Genomic DNA, 17962 nt, shown 5'->3' with positions numbered 1-17962 from the left:
ATTAATCTGAATTTAATCATAAAAGCACATCAAACACAACATGGTTGATCACGAAATCCCTTTTCCTTCCTTTATTTTAATTTTTTTGGTCACACAATACTGCTTTCGCTTTAAAAATCAAGTGAATTGTGGTTTATATGTAAACATATGTACATTTATTTTTTAAAATTTTCAAAAATTAAGCAGTCTTCCACAAGCCACATTGATCAAGAAACCTAAGTTATTCTCATGGCAGGATAACATTAATATATCTCCGATGCTGTTGTAATCGGACCAACCACCGGTAATTCAGTAGAGAATCGGAAGAAAGTTGGCAAATGATCGTAGAAATGACAAGGTCGTGCCAACGTAAAGATCATTGTGCTAACAATTTTTTTTTTAACAAATCTCAATAAAAAAATATTTATAATTCAAAATAGTTGCACTTGTCAAAAAACACCAAATGTGAAATTACTCTTAACAACTAAGTAATAATTTAACTTATTAACCAAATTGACCTATTCTGATGCTAGAAAGTTGCAGCAGAAATTGCATTATTTTGACAACTAGTCATGGCGCAAATCAATACTTGATGGATGGAATTGGTTTGCTCAAACCAATATAAATGAAGCATTACCATATACAAAGCAGCTCCCACTTTCAAGTCTCCACAACCTTTCATAGCACAAATTAAACAGACCAGCATCTCAAAAGTTCATTCAGGGAGCAGAACAGGTCCAAGCTAATAGCGTAGCACAACACATGATATGTACCCCAGATGCACATACCATCACCTTCATAGCATCCGACTTCCATGACACAACACACTTGACCAAGCATCAATACAAGATTGTATCAGATTGTGTATTACCAGTTTCTGATAAAGCTATTGTGATACATGTTTTGATACACAACTTCACGATCCTGAGTTTGTATTCTGCAAAATGGAATCAACAGATACTTTATAGACTTGATTATAGTCATCTGCCAAAAGGAGGTGTATTAATCATCAACTTTTTTACAACCAATTTATCAAGCAGTACATTTATTTGTTCAATAACAATTTTCATCATATGTATGCATTCAAGCAAAAAGGTCACATCATTATAAACAAAGCCATACAGAATATTCACCCTTATGGCAGATTATCTTTCTGACTATCCTGATCATCCTTTTGAATCTCAGTCGGACCATGGAGGAGTGTCCTTAACTCACACCAATTTCACATGAGATAAGGATTTTCAGATCCTTATTTCCGTAGTCCACCTGTTGTTCCTTGATATCTCGAACAAAATCTCCAGTAGAGCGTAGACATCCACGCACCTCAATCAATTGAAGAGTTAATGTTTCCCATAAACAAGAAGGCAGCTCTTTCAATTCCTTGCAACGTTCCAAAACTAATTTCTCAAGACTGGGAAAATGATGTCCTGAGCCTCTTCACCTGACTGTCTGCAAGGATTCCAATTTCAAGAATTTGCGTTTTGGGAAGATTTCCTCTTCTTCCATGTCTTCCATGTCTCATTCCTCTACTCCATCAGCTGGTTGAAGTATTTTAAGAACCTCAAGATTATGTATTTCTTTTATTGTGGAAATCATATTCCAAGGAAAGTACTCAAGGGTCAGCTGTTTAAGATTTAAGGGGAGACGAAATTCAATATGATGTGCTGTCACATTACCTAGAGTCAGCTTTAGTGATTCTAGTTGAGTCAGAAAGCCCATTTCCGCAATGGCGTTGCTCTCCCCAGTAGATTCTTCGGATTCTAGCAAACGGCATTTCAGTTCACGAACGTTTGGAAACTTTCTCATCATCTGTACCATGCTTTGCCCCAGATAAAACTTTGGAGTGGAAAAGGTGGCTAAATCATATAAAGTGGAGGAGCTGTCAAGGCTGTCATTGGCCAACCTAATATCAATGAAAGCACCATACACATGGAGATGCCTCAATTTCTGCATGTTCCACAAAGCATCAGGCAGTAAACAATGTGCTCTGTCAAAACAATGTACCGTCAGAAGTAAAGTTTCCAAGTTTGAAAGGTTCGCAAGTGAGGATGGGATCTTCAGCTTACGGCCTTGAAATTTTACTGCCAAGTACCTCAAATGAACAAGCAAGCATAATTCACTTGGGAAAGTATAGCCTATCTCCGTATTTCCCAAATCCAAGACTCTAAGAAGTTTCAGGACAAAAACAAAAGATAGCATATAGTCCGTGTCTTTACTGCTGAAGTAATTACACCGCAGCAGCAGAGAGCGTATACGGGTAAAAAATATCCTTGATTTTGCAATATACTTGAGATCAGAGCCGTATGATAACCGACGTAGGTGGTGTGGCCCATCAAACGCCTCCTTAGACAGTTGTAGAAAATTTATATCTTTGGCTTTTCCCTTGCAAAACACATGCAACAAATCATGAATGTGGCAGGTCTTGACCCCGCCTAAAGATCTCTGTTTCCCCACTGTAACCAAGCTTCTCTTAATTAGACTCGTTATATAGCCTTCTACAATTTCTTCTGGGCTTTTTGACTCATTCTTCTGAACAAATCCTTCAGCGATCCATAACCACTTCAACCTCTGGGTAGGAATTGCTTGATCTTCTCTAAATGCTCCAAAGTAGAGGAGGCATGGCTTTAAATGATCAGGTAGATGTATGTAACTCAATTCCAGTATACTCTTGCATTGATCCGTGTCACAAACTATGTTTGAACTTAGGCTATTCAAGACTTCCACCCAACCAGCTTGATCTAGAGTAGCAAGAATTCCAGATATGATGACAATTGATAAAGGCAGCCCCTTACAGTTTCTTGCTATTTTCCTCCCAAGAACATTCAGTTCTGGAGGGTAGACTTCTACTCTAGCATTTGCCACATTTGTCTGTAGTAATTCCCAGCTTTCGTCATCAGTAAGTAGCTGAACAACATGACGATTTCCAGTAATCTCATGATCCCGACTTGTTAAGAGAATTCTGCTTCCATTGGCATCATCAGGAAACGATATTTTCAAAGTATGCCATGCCTCAATATCCCATACATCATCCAGAAATATGAGATATTTCTTTCCCTTCAAGTTTTTACGGATTATATCAGGCAAATCATCATCTTCCTTCGTCTCAGAAAATTGAGCTTTCTGATCAATGCAAGCCAAAATCTCAGACAACAGATCTCGCTTGTTATATGTTTGAGAGATACAACACCAAGCACGAACATGGAAGTGAGATGTAACTGAAGGATCATGGTAAACCTTTTGTGCCAGAGTTGTCTTACCTATCCCAGGCATCCCCACAATGGAAAGCATGTCCAACTGCATTGATCCTCCTTTAAGTTGATTGATTATCACTTCTACCCATGGTTCAAAGTCGTGGTCGCGGTCATGGTCGCGGCCCGGAACGTTCCACATCGGTCTCGGCATATCGGTCGCGGTCTCGGTGAGACGCAAATTTTAAAGTATTTAATATTCTAAAAATTGTTAATAATATAAAAAAAGTATGCTAAACAAAAATAATAAAAAATAGCAAAAAAAATGGCCGAGTCAATCCGTCACAGTGTAACTCGGCTAATTTCTCGTCTTGACTCGGGATAACTCAGAATGACTCGGTGTGACTCGGCCGAGTCAATCCGTCGCGGTGACGTCTCGGCCGATTTCTCGGCAAGTCAAGTATCTCGGTATCGTTTCGTCACAGTATCGTATCGGTAGGGGCCGAGACGGTGACGACTCGGCCGAGACTTCGAACCATGCTTCTACCTCCTCATTCAAACCCACCACAGCTTCAATTTGAGTAGCACTATCAGTACTAAGCTCTTTGTTACTGCCACTCCACTTGCTTCTTGTTGTTGGGGAACAATTTAAACAACTGCAAAAGCAATTGGAATGTCATTAACAAAATAGAAGTGCTAATTTCAGCATCCACTAATTTATTGCTGAAATATTACCTTGTGATAGCTGTCAGGGATTTGAAGACATAATTTTTGTCATGAATCTTCAGGGCTTCACCTTTAAGAAGCTTAACTTTTTGTGTGATCTTATCAAATAATAGCAGGGAATAAAATGATATATCTCCAACTATTAAGGAGTCAAAAACAAACTCTGCTTCATATGCTACCTCTATAACACGACTCCAAAGGGCTTGAAGTTCTTTGTGCTGATTGCATTGCTCCCCATGATTCTCCAACCACGATCTTAAGAATAAAAGAGATTGTCTTTCCGGCTGTGCTGCTCCAAATAATTTTTCAAAAATGATCTTAAGAATGAAATATCTATTTTCAATCTTTGAAGTTGGAGCTTGTGTTGCAGGTCGTGCTGTTCCATCTCATTCAGCCAAGGTAATCGGAGCCCTTTTGGAACTTCCTGCTTTAAAGACCTTCGGGAATCTTCCTCGGTCTTCTTCAAGTACGTTTTTAAGAAGCCAGCTCCATCCCTAGCAAAAGCAAGTGGATCCACTTTACTGCTTGCCAGTTCCTTCAATTTTTGTAGGAGAAGATCGATAAACCCCAGTTCACTGGTCGTAGGAAAGTTAAACCTTAAATCGACAGGATGCTGTTCCTCAACTTCTGCCTTAATAAGCTTAATCTTGTACAGTAAACAAAAGAGCTTAACATCTGTTTCCTTGGCCGAAGCTTCTCGGATTTTCTTCTGATAAAGTGAGAAAATTACAATTGCAGCATCTTCGACCACAGCTCCAATAAGATCCTTGGTTCTTCGAGGTAGTCCATCATACTTCTCTTGCTGCTTTTGGAGAATGATGCTCAGGAATTGAAGCCCCTCATAGAGTATCTTCAAGTAGTAACTCAAATAGATTTGCTAGAAGTGAACTTACAAAATTCCCCACTATAAACCTATCGGTCTGGGTGGACACAATGAGCGAAGATGATCCAGATTGCAAGACGCCAAAGCAAGCCAAACGGACTTGCTGATAAGCATGCTTGATGTTCTCTACTGATTCAGTAATCTTCAATCTAAGTTCATCAAATGCTTGACTACCATCATCTAAAAACAAATAGTAAATATAACAAAGATGTGCTGCAGATAGAACCACAGCTCCACAAAGCTTCTTCACTACCCCGGGGGGCTTGCCTCGTAGCGTGGCAAACTGAATCAAATTGTCAAGGGATACCAACTTCTCTTGAAGGGTTTCCAGCATTCCACAACATCCTAAACCACATTCCATAACGTCCTTAACATTCTCCAGCAAGGAGTGGAAGAATTCCATGAATTCGTCTGCTGATGAAAAACTGGGCTTCACTAAGCGATCCAACAGATTCCAGGGCTGGTATTCTCTTATTCTCCGTCGGATTCTTGCCCCAGCAATGGATTGCGTAACCAACTCGAACATCTCGACATACGCTTCGCTTATTTTATGTTTACAATCCATTAGAGTTTCTCGGAAACCAGAGACCGCTGCAGCCAAGTCGCTGGGGGGCAATCCATCCTCTGACCCAAGAAGCAGCTTGTAAAACCTGTAAGCTTCTCCATGAACAGAGTCTTCAACTCCGGAAGAGTACGCCAATCTCCTTGAACACAGGACAAATGTTTTCACCAGTCTTAACTCCACTGTCAGGTAATGCACTTGCAAAACATGATGAGGTTGGCAAAAATATCTCTTTTCCATAACCAACTGCAGCTTGTCCAAGATTGAACAGATGCAAGTCTTGAAGTCCATCTGCTTTCTTCTTCTATTGCTCTCAGAATTCCTTCTCTCTCAGAAGTGATTTTGTCTTCTTGACCTCTCAATATGTGATGTGACTGAATCCATCCAACCCCCAGTTTCTCCAATGGAAAGACTTGTAAAAACGAAGCAGGTAAAGCGATTGTGTGCTCCAACCAATCCCAAGTTCCCAACATGATTGGGCCGTTTCTGAGAAACTAAACTAATGCTTAATTGATTGATAGGATCAACGGTACACATGATTGGTGCAAATGAAACGCGTCAAAGATTGAATTGTTAACCACTAAACAACAAATAAATCTGACAGTTTTATCCTTAGGAAATTATGTTATTATATTGTCGTTTTATAAAAGAACATTGTGGTGTAAAAAAAAATGATGATACAACTTTAGATGTAAATAATTATCGAGATCACATAAATTATTCTTACTAAATAAATATTTTAGTTTTTCATGATAATTGAAGATATTGAAACATTATCAGGAAAACACCAGTGTATATTTAAACATCAAACGGATTATTGACAAGGACCAAAAAAGAAAAATGTATAAATATATAAATCTTTTTGAATATATAATTTTCTTCTTTTTTTTTGTGAAAAGGCATTATTACTAAATATAGAATTTTTTTCACAAAAAATATAATTGTATATATTTAACTGTTGAAAAATATCAATATCTTTTACATGTACATAATACCAGTGTTTAAATCCCAAGAAAAATTTTTCAATAGCATAAATTATCATAAGTAACTAAACATTTGTTTAGTAAAATGAGTTATATACTTTCTATAACAATTTACATTTGTAGTTGTGTCAGCAGTTCTTAGACATTACAATATTCTTTAATAGGAAAAATACTATACAATAACTAATGATATGACTACCAAATCATTGTATATCTAATGTTATGACTCTCTTTCAGACCTCTTATACATAGAAAATTTAACTTATATAATAATTTATCTGCAAGATATAACTTATATGCTAACTATGGACTGAAATTGTTTCACTTATTATCACTTGCAAAAATTGAATAAAAATGTAAAAGTAGGAAATGCTGAATGACACTTTGGCCCTTAAACTCTAATGTATACCCCTTTATCTCCGTCGGAACTTTATAACGAGTCAAAATTAAGTTATATTTTCTTAGGTATTTGGCCAAAATAAGGCTTAAAGCTAGAAGAAACTCAATTTTGGTATTTAAAAAATTAAAATAGGATTAGAAATTAAACCAAAAATCTCATAGTTGTGTGACTAATATCCCTATTAGTGAGAACTAAGGTTGGGCCAACTAAGGTTTTTTTTAATTTGAGAAAAAAAAAACAGCCCATCAACCAACTTAATTGAAGTAGCAGGCAACTAGTTGTTGTTACTTTTTGATAGAACCCAAAAGTTCAAAAACGTGAGAAGCCCATAGAAAAAAGGGTCCAAGTTTCAAGTCAAAATCCACAAACTGGACCTAACCGGTTTAATTGGTTCATTTCAATTCACTAATTTTGATTGATTTTGGTTCGTTTTTTAACTTTCAGGTTTCTCATAGATTAAGTTGGATTGGTACCATGTCAACCGGTTGGTCCGATCCGATTCTTAAAATACTGTGTACAATCCCTCACACTTTATCATCATTTCCGACTCTTCTCAAAAAATTTAAAAGTATTAATTCATTTAATTAAAGAGTTTTGTGGCCAAAAAACAAGAAAGGTTTTCTGATAGATTACTGTGAATCTATAGTGAATTTTTTTTAAGAGGAAGAAATCAACATATATACATAGTTTGTTATGGGAATGATGGATTGAATAGTTTGGGGGAGGAAGTATAAGTGATAGATTTCGATTTCAAACCCCTCCACTTATACTAAAGAAAAATAATAAACAAAATATATGCAAATAAGTTTGTTGGAGGAAAATAGCAAAGTCACAAACTCTGTGATTTTCGGAAATTACAGTAAATTCTCAATTTGATTTTAAGGAGTGATTGATTCAATTGGACATTGGAGGCAGTACAAGAAATACATACTTTTTGAGGGGGTATTTGCAATTAATTATTGAAAATGTTTCTTTGTTATTCATAGAGGGTAATATAGCAAAGCAAACATTATTAGTTATCTAATGGACGATGCATTATTCACGGAAGACTTCATTTTACAGTAGTTCGGCCCATTAACGCATCGAAAATTTAGATGTTATATGATGAAATACCAAATAGAACTTATCAACAACCACATTTGTATTACCACATATTCTTGGTCTAGCAGTTTCGACCGGATTCTCTATCTTAGAGCAAGTGATAAAAAAAAATAGTCATTAAAATATTGAAAATTTTCTAACTTGGTTACTAAAATTTTTTATTTAGTTCGAAATGGTTAACTGAACTAATAGCACAACATTTTTTTTTTGGGTCACTCAGCTAATATAAAAGGTACACTTGTGGTCTCTTAATTTTAAAAAAAAAACAATTTTTGGTCCAAAAACTATACGTTTTATTTAGTAAAACTTAAAGTGTTAAATGACTAATTTGGTTAAATAAAAAGTTTAACGACAAAAATAGGAGATTATAAAAAAATTCTTTACTAAAAGATTTTATCATTTTTGGTTATGCATATGTTCGTGACTTGCAGAGAGGTACAATTAAGTATTGAAAACATTTTTAATCCGTAATCATCTCCAATCATCAATCAAGGAGCGGAGGACTTCTAATTTTAGTCAATCATTTTTGTTTTCTCTTTGAAGTCAGAATATTAAAATCAAGAAAACTATTCCTCTACTACCTGTACAGTTCCTACAATGAAGAACAGAAATAAATTAATCTGAATCTAATCATAAAAACACATCAAACACAATATGGTTGATCAAAAAATCCCTCTTCCTTCTTTTAAATTTTTTTTTTGGTCACATAATACTACTTTCACTTTAAAAATCAAGTGAATTGTGGTTTATATGTAAACATATGTACATTTATTTTTTTAAAAAATTCAAAAATTAAGCAGTCTTCCTCAAGCTACATTGATCAAGAAATCTAAGTTATTCTTATGGCAGGATAACAATAATGTGCCTCCGATGCTGTTGTAATCAGACCAACCACCGGCAATTCGGTAGAGAATAGGAAGAAAGTTGGCAGATGATCGTAGAAATGACACGGGTCGTGCCAACGTAAAGATCATTGTACTCTGTCTCCGACCCAATCAACCCAAAATTCTACTATGAATGTAACCAAGTGGATTAGTGTTGTCTTTGATGCGACTTTGTTGGAATTTAGAGCATAAACTGACAAACAATACTTGTACTTAGTGTTGCAAAAAAATGATTTATTTATAGAGTATAGAAGAAACAAATCAACATAATTTTTTGCTAACAATTTTTTTTTAACAAATCTCAATAAAAAAAATACTTATAATTCAAAATAGTTGCACTAGTCAAAAAATATCAAATGTGAAATTACTCTTAACAACTAAGTACTAAGTAATAATTTAACTTATTAACCAAATTGACCTATTCTGATGCTAGAAAGTTGCGGTAGAAATTGCATTATTCTGACAACTAGTCATGGCACTTGATGTATGGATTTGGTTTGCTCAGACCAATACAAATGAAGCATTACTGTATACAAATCAGCACTTTCAAGTCTCCACAACCTTTCATAGCACAAATTAAACAGAACAAGCTAATAGTGTGACGACCCACTTCTCCTTGGGGCGAATTCCAGGGTTTTCGCGGGCCGCCTGTCTATTTCTCGTTAGGACTCCATACAAGTCGAATTTAAACTTAAAACTAATCAACCAATAGGAAAATCAATATAAAGAAAAGTCGTTTCCTTCAAATTGTCATTCAATTCTTACATCACAATGTTTCCAAAAGGTACGTCAAATTCCTCAAAAATACAACCATCCAAAATTGATTAAATCATTTACATCCAAATTCGGATCAAAATATAATTAAGCCGATCTCTCAAAAATCTTTCCACTCCGAAGGAAAACAAACTTAAAAGGGTGAGCTAACGCTCAGTGAGGCCAAGAAAAAAAACAGGAAAGCAAGCATATTATTTAAGTTGCAATCATTTTAAGTTCTTCTAAAGTCAAACAAAGATCTCATAACGCTAAAACAGAGTCACTGGAAATTTGTTGCAGTGAAGCATCAGATTTATTAATTGCGATCTGCAGTTAGTAATTTGGCTTTCTAAATTTTTCCATCGTTATTGCCTTGTGGTATTGTGAGAATATCATTCCCCGGTACATAAAGCACTTACCCATAGCCTTTGTTCTTAGAGTCTTTTTAGTATGTCGATGTATATGAAGATTATATGGTGGATTGTGATAATCATGGTAAACCTGCTTAGGAAATTATAACATCATACTTAGGGATGGCAATGGGGGCGGGTGCCCGCGGGGGGCTCACGGGACGGGGGTTGGGGCGGGGGGGGGGGGGAATTTTTTCCCCCCGCTTAGAAACGGGGCGGGGGCGGGGGCGGGGGTATACCACCCGCAAAACAAAATATATATATATATATATAAATGACTATATATTATATGTAAGTTAATTAGTTATAAACTTATGATAATGATATTATTAGTTAGATGTATTATATAATGTATATTAGTTTATGTAATATAATTGATATTATCAATTATATGAATAATTATACATGTCTACTAATAGAATTTATTAATTAGTTATACTAAATTTACTAATACATTTATACTAAATTTCTAATTACACTTAATAGAATAACACTTTTTTCTCAAAAAAAAAGCACAAACACAATGATGAATTAGTGATTGCATTTGTACAAAAAGTGAAAATTTGACTATTTTAGTTATATTTATTTCATCATATTGGATTGTATTCAAATAACTTCTGTTTGATTGTTTTTATGAGTTTCAATTGTAAAATTACAATGAATAATAATTTGGTAATGTGTTGATATTTTAGTACTTGATTATTTATTAAAATTTAATTATAATAAAATTTTATTAACCCCGCGGGTGCCCCCGGGGGAAGCGAGGCAAGGTGGGGCGGGGGACGGGGGAAACTAATAGGCAACGGGGCGGGGAACGGGGGAGGGGTCCCCCGCCCTAACCCCGCCCCGTTGCCATCCCTAATCATACTGGTGGAAACATCTAGTACTCGAAGTGTAGGTCAATGTGATTTTCAAAACTTATCATTTTATATTTTTTCCCAGAACTTAAGTGTGGTGCTGAAATCCATTTTCTTATTTATTTCAGTAAACGGTGAAACATCCTGGTTCTTTGTCGGCGTGATGGCAACAGCCATGGAAGTTGTTAGTGTTGCTGGACTTTTAATGTTGAAGGGGAAATATACAGGGTTTATAGGGTTCATCTTTGTCATCTGTGCCTATTGTTATTTTGGTTTGCTCCTCTACTGCTTTGTCATTCATCGCCATGTGCCCCAGAAGTGTTTAGGAAACCTTGGAAAATTGATGGTTGATCTGATTTCAACATCTACTGCCACAGCATTATGTCAAATTGTGGGATTTGATATCTCCTTCCTGCTTCTTTTGGTAGGATTTACTGCAAATCTGCATGTAGTTGCGCAATCCTTGCATAGAGCTTATGATGTTGGCAAATGGGATGTGATGTTGGGATCAATAATGCGAACTGTGGTTTACACAATGTGGCAAAACAAATATATGGTAACTGTAGTCCTTATGTTGTGTAGTGGTGTTACTTTCTATCGGTATGCATCATATTCTCCTCCTGTCATGCCAGTTGATATGAAGCAGTCGGAGAAGCAGCTATGTTAGTCCAAGGCTCTTTGGGAAAGATTTAGCTATGTTAGTCCAGTGCTCTTTTGGATAGATTTGTGTTATTACATTAAAACACCTGCACGCTCGCGTCTTCTCCTTGAAAACTGGTACAAAAACCAGCAATGGAGCAGTACAAATTGCAGCTCCATTCCAGCCCCTTTTCCACTCGTTTTTTTTTTCCCTTTTTTTGGTTCTATTGGATCACTCTAGTACGGTCCATCTGGCCTTAATCCAGAAAGCTCAGATTCTTGTGTAACAAGAGCCATCTATAGGCTCAAAATAGCCACAAGAAAAGCCAGCAAACCTGCACCATTAGATGCTAGGGTTGGATGGATTTTTGTAAATATAAAAGGGTCCTAAAATGCAGCCAAGAGAAGAGAACAAGAGGGGGGAGCGGCGGAGAGATCAGAGGGAGAGAGAAACAGCAAAAAGGGAGAGAAAATCAAGAGAGAAAAAGAGAGAAATTTTCGTCAGAAAAAAACTGAGTCAGGGTTGGAGACTCAGGGATTTTCCCGACCATTTTCCAAACTGATAAGAACTTATTTTGTAAATATTTCTCTTTTTGGGTAATCTAGGTTGGTAGGGCAGGAAGTTTAGTGTTGAGGTTTTTCAGAAAATACCACCACAACACCTTCAAATCCGAGCCCAAATTCCGCAGGTTCAGAGCTCTTGACCAAAATCCGCAATCTGGGTTTTCGTCCTTGGTGGAGTTTGCTCATCTTCCTGCGGATTTCCATCGCAATTTCGACTCCATAATGAGGTGAAGGTAACCATAGTTCCCTTCCTGGCTTGATTTAACATATTTTTTACGAAGAACAAGACCTTTTGAACGTGAATATTGGAACCTTTTTGCTGCTGGGTTATTACCCTTTTTCTGTTTGTGTTTAGTGTTGGGTTGTAAAAAATAAAGTATATAATAGCTTGCTTGTTTGGAACTTGCTTCATGCGTTTGCTGGATATGAAACCCAGGAAAGTTGTAGAAAGCCACAAAGAAGATGCATGGATTTTTCTGAAATTTATATTTTGACCCCCAACTTTTGCTTAATATCACCATAGCCCGAAATCTGGGAAAATCAATCAATTTTACCCCCAATTTTAACTTTAATCCTCTTTTTCATATTTTAAGTGGTTTTTAAGCAAGTTAATTCTGGATCTTAGGAGATAATTAAGAATTAATTAATTTTTTGATAGATTTAATAGCTTGTTGGATTAGTAAAAATATATTAAGACTTCGGTTAATGTTTTCTTAGGGCTTTTGGGCAGATTAATATTGAGATCTGGTTGGGCTTAGTAAATGGGCTTGGTTGAATTTGGTTGAATTTTGGCTTGAGTTTGGGATGTTAGAACCCATTAGTTGGTTTAATTATTTTGAGTCAGAATGGTGGACTGGCCCGCTCCTTTTGCTTTGGGTTTCACTTGGGCCGGCAGAGTTTTTGGCCAAAAAAATAAGAAAATCAGCCCAATGGCCTGTTTTACCAAGAAACCAGAAAACGTTTTTGCAGAAAGGTCCCTATATCTTTCATTAATTATACTACAGACCTATAAACTTTTATTTCTTTCAATTAGGTCCCTAATTTAATTACAAATAGGTCTCTAGACTTAATTTTTCTTTCATTTTGACCTCTAAATTTTATGATAATTACAATTATACCCCTAAAACTTTCGTAATCTTTGCAATTAGATCCCTAATAGATTTGATTTCTTAAATAGAAGTTGCCTTTCTTCTTAAATTATTAATTATATTTCATTTGAATGCCTCAATTAATAAATTTAATGTTTATTTCCATTTTTATGATTTATTTATTAATTAAATTGGTATATTGATAATTTTTGTTAATTTTAGAGTTAAATAGGGCAATCCAATCCCCCATTAGCTACTACTTCAAAGGGAGGTATCCTCTTGTGTTATCTTTAAATCCTCCTATTTCTCCTATGTGATTTTATGTGTGTAATTGCATGATTTTTAAATTTCTTTTTGTTTTGTTATTTTTATTTATTTATTCACTTTATTTGTTTTTTAAATTTTATATATTTATTTTAATTTAATTTTTAATTATTTAAGAGGCATTTAAATACCAAATTGTAATAGTTAGGGGGTTCAAGACATGTATTTAGATAGAATATGTAATAGTTAGGTATTTATTTTATTTCATTCTCCCCCCTTAGATTGTAGTTAGGACTCCGAATGTAATAGTTAGGTCTTTATTTGCTTGTGTGCTTGCATGCTTGTGTGTTTACATGTTTACTCGTTTTCTTTGGATCTTTGCATCTAGATATCATGCCTATGTGCTATGTGTTTTATGTGATTTATGTGTTTATTGGTTTTATTATGTTATATATGATTTATTAGACTATAATAAATGCATGACGTCACCACACTTGTCCAACGCTAGTTGTGGCACTTTTTTTCCGATTCCACTCTAGTCCAACGCTAGTTGTAACCCCCTTTTTTTTATTTCTCACTAGTCCAACGCTAGTGAGAGCTTATAGACATGGGCTAGTCCAACACTAGACCATTAGGAGTCATTTACGCACTAGATCATGTTTGTGTGACAAATCACTATATTTCATGCATACTTTTATTTTTTTTAGGATCCTTATCACTTTTATATAATATTTCCCTATATATCCCCTATCCCTATGTATAAAATATAACATTTAGAGTTACATCTCATTTAGAGAATTAGAAGTACGTTAGGTCACTTGCTTGACCACAAATTAGGAGAATTAACCCATCGAATATGGGATATGGACGAGTAAGGCTTTTCTAATCTTAGTACGCTCGTATTCCCTCTATAAAAGGGAAAATCTAGTCACGAATCATAACTCCCGCACCCGTTATGATGCATTCTTTTAAGTCATGTATATTTGTATAATTATTATTTTCTTTTATTTTCTTCGAGTCTCATATTTTTTGCACATTCGTGACCTCTTCAAAGAATCACTCTTGAGCATCACAATTAATGTGATTTGCACCAATTAAACTTTGAAGAGATATTCCTACTCCCCGATATCCTCCTAAGTTTAGGTTTTGCATCCATATCGTGACATCCAAATGTGATAAATTCTTAAATTAAAATAAGAAAACTTTTTGACTAAATCACGTAACTAACTTTGGTTAGGTTGAAAGGGTGCCTTGGATTTTATCCTTACCTTCTCTTTCTTCAAATGTGGCTCCCGACCCCTTTTCTCTTGATTTTCGTAGATTTGAAGTCGTTTAAAAAGAGTTTTCTCTACTTTTTCTTTGAAAATTCATTTTAGGTGACTTGGTACACTTTAACTCAATACCAAGTGGCGACTCGTATTTTTCATTAAAAATCCTTTTTAAACTATTATTTTTGGGTCAAAATCGTCGCACTTTCAAGTCCCATTTTAGGCCCATTTTATTTATTTTCTAAAAGTAAAAAACTTATCTTCACTCAAAATTAATCAAAAATTCATTTTTATAAACCCGTAACGTTATTTTTCTTTCATTAAAAATTGGAGCGCGACACTCAGCTACGCACCAAGCAACAAAAGCTGAAATTTTACCGTTTGTATTAACTGTTTTTGGAGGTATTTTTAAAAAATTTTACTGTAACAAAGTTTTAGAATATATTTTGGGATATTTTTAGAAAATATTTTGGAATATTTAAGATATTTTTTAAACATAAAAAAAAATTTAGACCACTTTTCAGGGTACCTTTCAGAGTACTTTTTTAAAAATTTTTATAGCATTTGAAAAACAACTTTTTGAAAAACTTAAGGATCCAAAAAGAACCAGTTCAGACGGAACCAAATACATTCCCGTAGGGACACCTGTCGTGCACCTACACCAATAAACCCAGCTATTATAATGCAGCCAGCGAGAACAAACCCAGCCTCTCTTTCTTTTCTTCACTCCAGCCTCTCTTTCTTTTCTTCTCTTTGTTGTTACCTAAACATGGCTAACATAATACTTAATCGGTCTATTAGAAAAATCTGCACTGTTGGTGGAAAGCTCTATTGATCCCTTGGAGCTAAGAAACCTTTCCAGAATCCAAGGGATTTCTGGTGGTTTCCTTTGGTGATATGCACTATAGGAGATTTATGCTGCTACAATTAGGGCTGCGTTCGAGTCTAGCTCGAGTAGTATGCTGCTACAATTAGGGCTACGTTCAAGTCGAGCTCGAGTAGTGCACTACTCGAGCTCGACTCGATGTAAAATAACTAACCTCGAGATCGAGCTCTAGCTCATCGAGTATTGCACATTATTAAGACGTCTCTTAGTTCATAGGGTAATCTTATGTATGGTATTATCGTTGGGTTATGACACATGTATAAAAATGAAATTTTAAATTCAAATGTTGGATAGTTGTCATCCAACAAAGGCTAATAGTGTATACAGCATTAGTGTGTAAACTATTAATCCTAATTCATATAATATGTACTTAAATCTACAAAATTCTAGTATTTTAACAGTAGTTTTATAAACTCTAGCATCATACTAGGATCATAATCTCATTGAATCAATGTGTTGTAGCAATTTCCTTTATTTCCAACCCTTAGCATTTTTAATTTCCTATTTATCTAAAAATCCCATTGTTAGTTCATTCTTCACCGAATTGTATAGATGATCTAGCACTCAGAAATTAGGACGACGACACCTGAACCCAAGGAGACGAGATTCCCTGTCATGGGATGCTACTCACCAAGATCAGTGTAAGAGAAGCAAAAGATAGCAGATGCAGGGAAAAGGACCAATGGAAACCACCATAGCTCCCTGGGTTTGAAACTTTTAGGAAATAACTTCCTACCAGCAGTGGAGTTGAGCTTTTCAAAGAATGATTTTCAATCGAAACCAGTTATGCGATTAGAATAGTGAAAGAACCTGAGTATATGATGATGGTAGTGTGGCGAGGCAGAATGAATATAACGGGAAAGAAGCTACTAAGTGAGCAGTAGTAGTACTAGTAGAGGCTTGCGATTGGATGTTTATATAGGGGAGATACCCAAGAATTGTCTAATATTTGATGACAAGTGAACATCTATTTTTTATTTTACATGTTTATCCCTCACTGGTAGTCTACCACTATTTCTGGTCCTTTTTTCAGGTTAAGCAGCAAAGGATGTCTTATTTGCAACTTTGCATACATATTGACTATAAGACACTTAATAAGTAACAAAGAATCATAACTTAAAGTGACAAGACATTCCACTTTAATTTCGTGTAGTTTGTAGGTTCATGTCAACAAGAGGTATGTATCCCTTAAATAAAAAAATACATTTTTTAAGTAATTTTATTTACAATTGCTTAAGTCTGATTCCATTGTATGACTCTTTAAAGCAAGAAATATTTTGGTCAAAAAGAAAAAAAATGAAACAATTATAGAAGGAGAAGAGTTTCATTTTTTCTATTTATCATTTGATTTCCAAATCTTCATTGATTCATGAAAATATTTTAGAAGTAGAATAATAAAAATGCAATTGGACTAGACAGTAGAATCGATCAAATTAATCAAGCTAAGATTTGTGTATTATGTTATAAAATCATTTTTTTGCCTTTGAAGTGGCCAAAATTTAACTCGAGCTCGAGCTCGATTGAGCTTGATTTGAATTGATTAGACTTAATTAAACTCGAGCTCGAGTAACATAAATTGATGTCGAGCTCAAGGTCGAGCTCGAATTCTAAAAGCTCGATGAGCTCGAGCTTAGTTATTTTTGTCTCGTACTCGAGTTCGACTCGACTCGATTCGAATACAGACCTAGTTCAGTCTTATTTGATTATTTTAACGAATTTAAAATTTTGTTCAAATTTAATTTATTTATTTATTGAAATTGAATTTGAACAAGTTTTTTTTCCGAGCTTGAATATTATTGAATATAAAATATTGTTTAAGTTTGGGTCGACTAATTGGCAAACCAAATTCGAACGAGTTTTTATTAGGCAGAGTTCGATTCGAGTATCAAATTGTTTGATTAATCTTTCAACCCTAATTCTAACCCTGAATCGATAATAAATGGAGATATGCCAAATGAACTCTCAGAGTTCAAGAAAATTGATGTAATTAAAATTGAAAACATAGAATTTGAGTTTTCATTGTAGCTAATATTTTAAGAGAACTCAAATTCGGTTCAATTTAAAGCCAATGTGTTCTATATGATTTGAATACAATTTTTTACAATGCAATCTGAAATTATATGAAATTGAGAATTAACATTTTAAACCTACCTAAATTTTGTAAACATGATAATTAAATGAACAAAATATACGTAGCGATCTCTGATGATACGCAAACAGCTAAGGGCAAAGTGATAGAAAGCGGCTATCATTTAATAATACTACTGAGCCAAATACATTCCCCTGGATTCCCCAAGCGACACCTATCGCACCTACTCCCTAAACCCAGGTATTGTAATTTACAATGCACCCAACGAGAACTAATCCAGACTCTTCACTCTTTGCCCCAGGCTCTCTCCCCAGCATCTCTTCACTCCCTAGCCTCTCTTTCTTTTCTTCTCTTTGTTGTTTTCTAAACATGGCTAACGGAGTCCTCAATCGATCTATTGGGAAAATGTGTAGTGCCGGCGGAAACCTTTATCGATCC

General features: G+C 35.1%; 1 protein-coding gene across 3 annotated transcripts; it reads right to left on the bottom strand.

Moving 5' to 3' along the window:
- Positions 1–497: 497 nt before the first annotated feature.
- LOC113723869 (putative late blight resistance protein homolog R1B-16) lies at positions 498–4745 on the bottom strand. 3 transcript variants are annotated; one of them, XR_003457134.2, is made up of 3 exons: positions 3903–4745; positions 1113–3823; positions 498–916 (listed from the first exon to the last, which is right to left on the bottom strand). XR_003457134.2 is itself a non-coding variant. In XM_027246841.2 (3 exons), the coding sequence occupies exons 2-3, from the start codon at positions 3379–3381 to the stop codon at positions 1498–1500; spliced, it is 1746 nt and encodes a 581-aa protein (XP_027102642.2). In that variant the 5' UTR covers positions 3382–3823; positions 3903–4745; the 3' UTR covers positions 927–1497. The 3 variants fall into 3 exon arrangements, 2 of the variants coding, with proteins under 2 accessions (XP_027102642.2, XP_071925238.1); XM_027246841.2 differs by lacking the exon at positions 498–916 and having other exon boundaries at positions 927–1517; positions 1656–3823; XM_072069137.1 differs by lacking the exon at positions 498–916 and having other exon boundaries at positions 928–3823.
- Between the last annotated feature and the right edge of the window lie 13217 nt (positions 4746–17962).

Source organism: Coffea arabica, chromosome 1c (assembly GCF_036785885.1).
Source record: "Coffea arabica cultivar ET-39 chromosome 1c, Coffea Arabica ET-39 HiFi, whole genome shotgun sequence".
Classification (NCBI taxonomy): Eukaryota; Viridiplantae; Streptophyta; class Magnoliopsida; order Gentianales; family Rubiaceae; genus Coffea; species Coffea arabica.
Note: the sequence above shows the minus strand (reverse complement) of the source record. Positions and strands in the feature narration are given on the sequence as shown.

Excerpts from the sequence above, each read along its gene's own strand:
- LOC113723869 (XM_072069137.1), bottom strand. The coding sequence starts at position 3,381 with ATGCCGAGACCGATGTGGAACGTTCCGGGCCGCGACCATGACCGCGAC.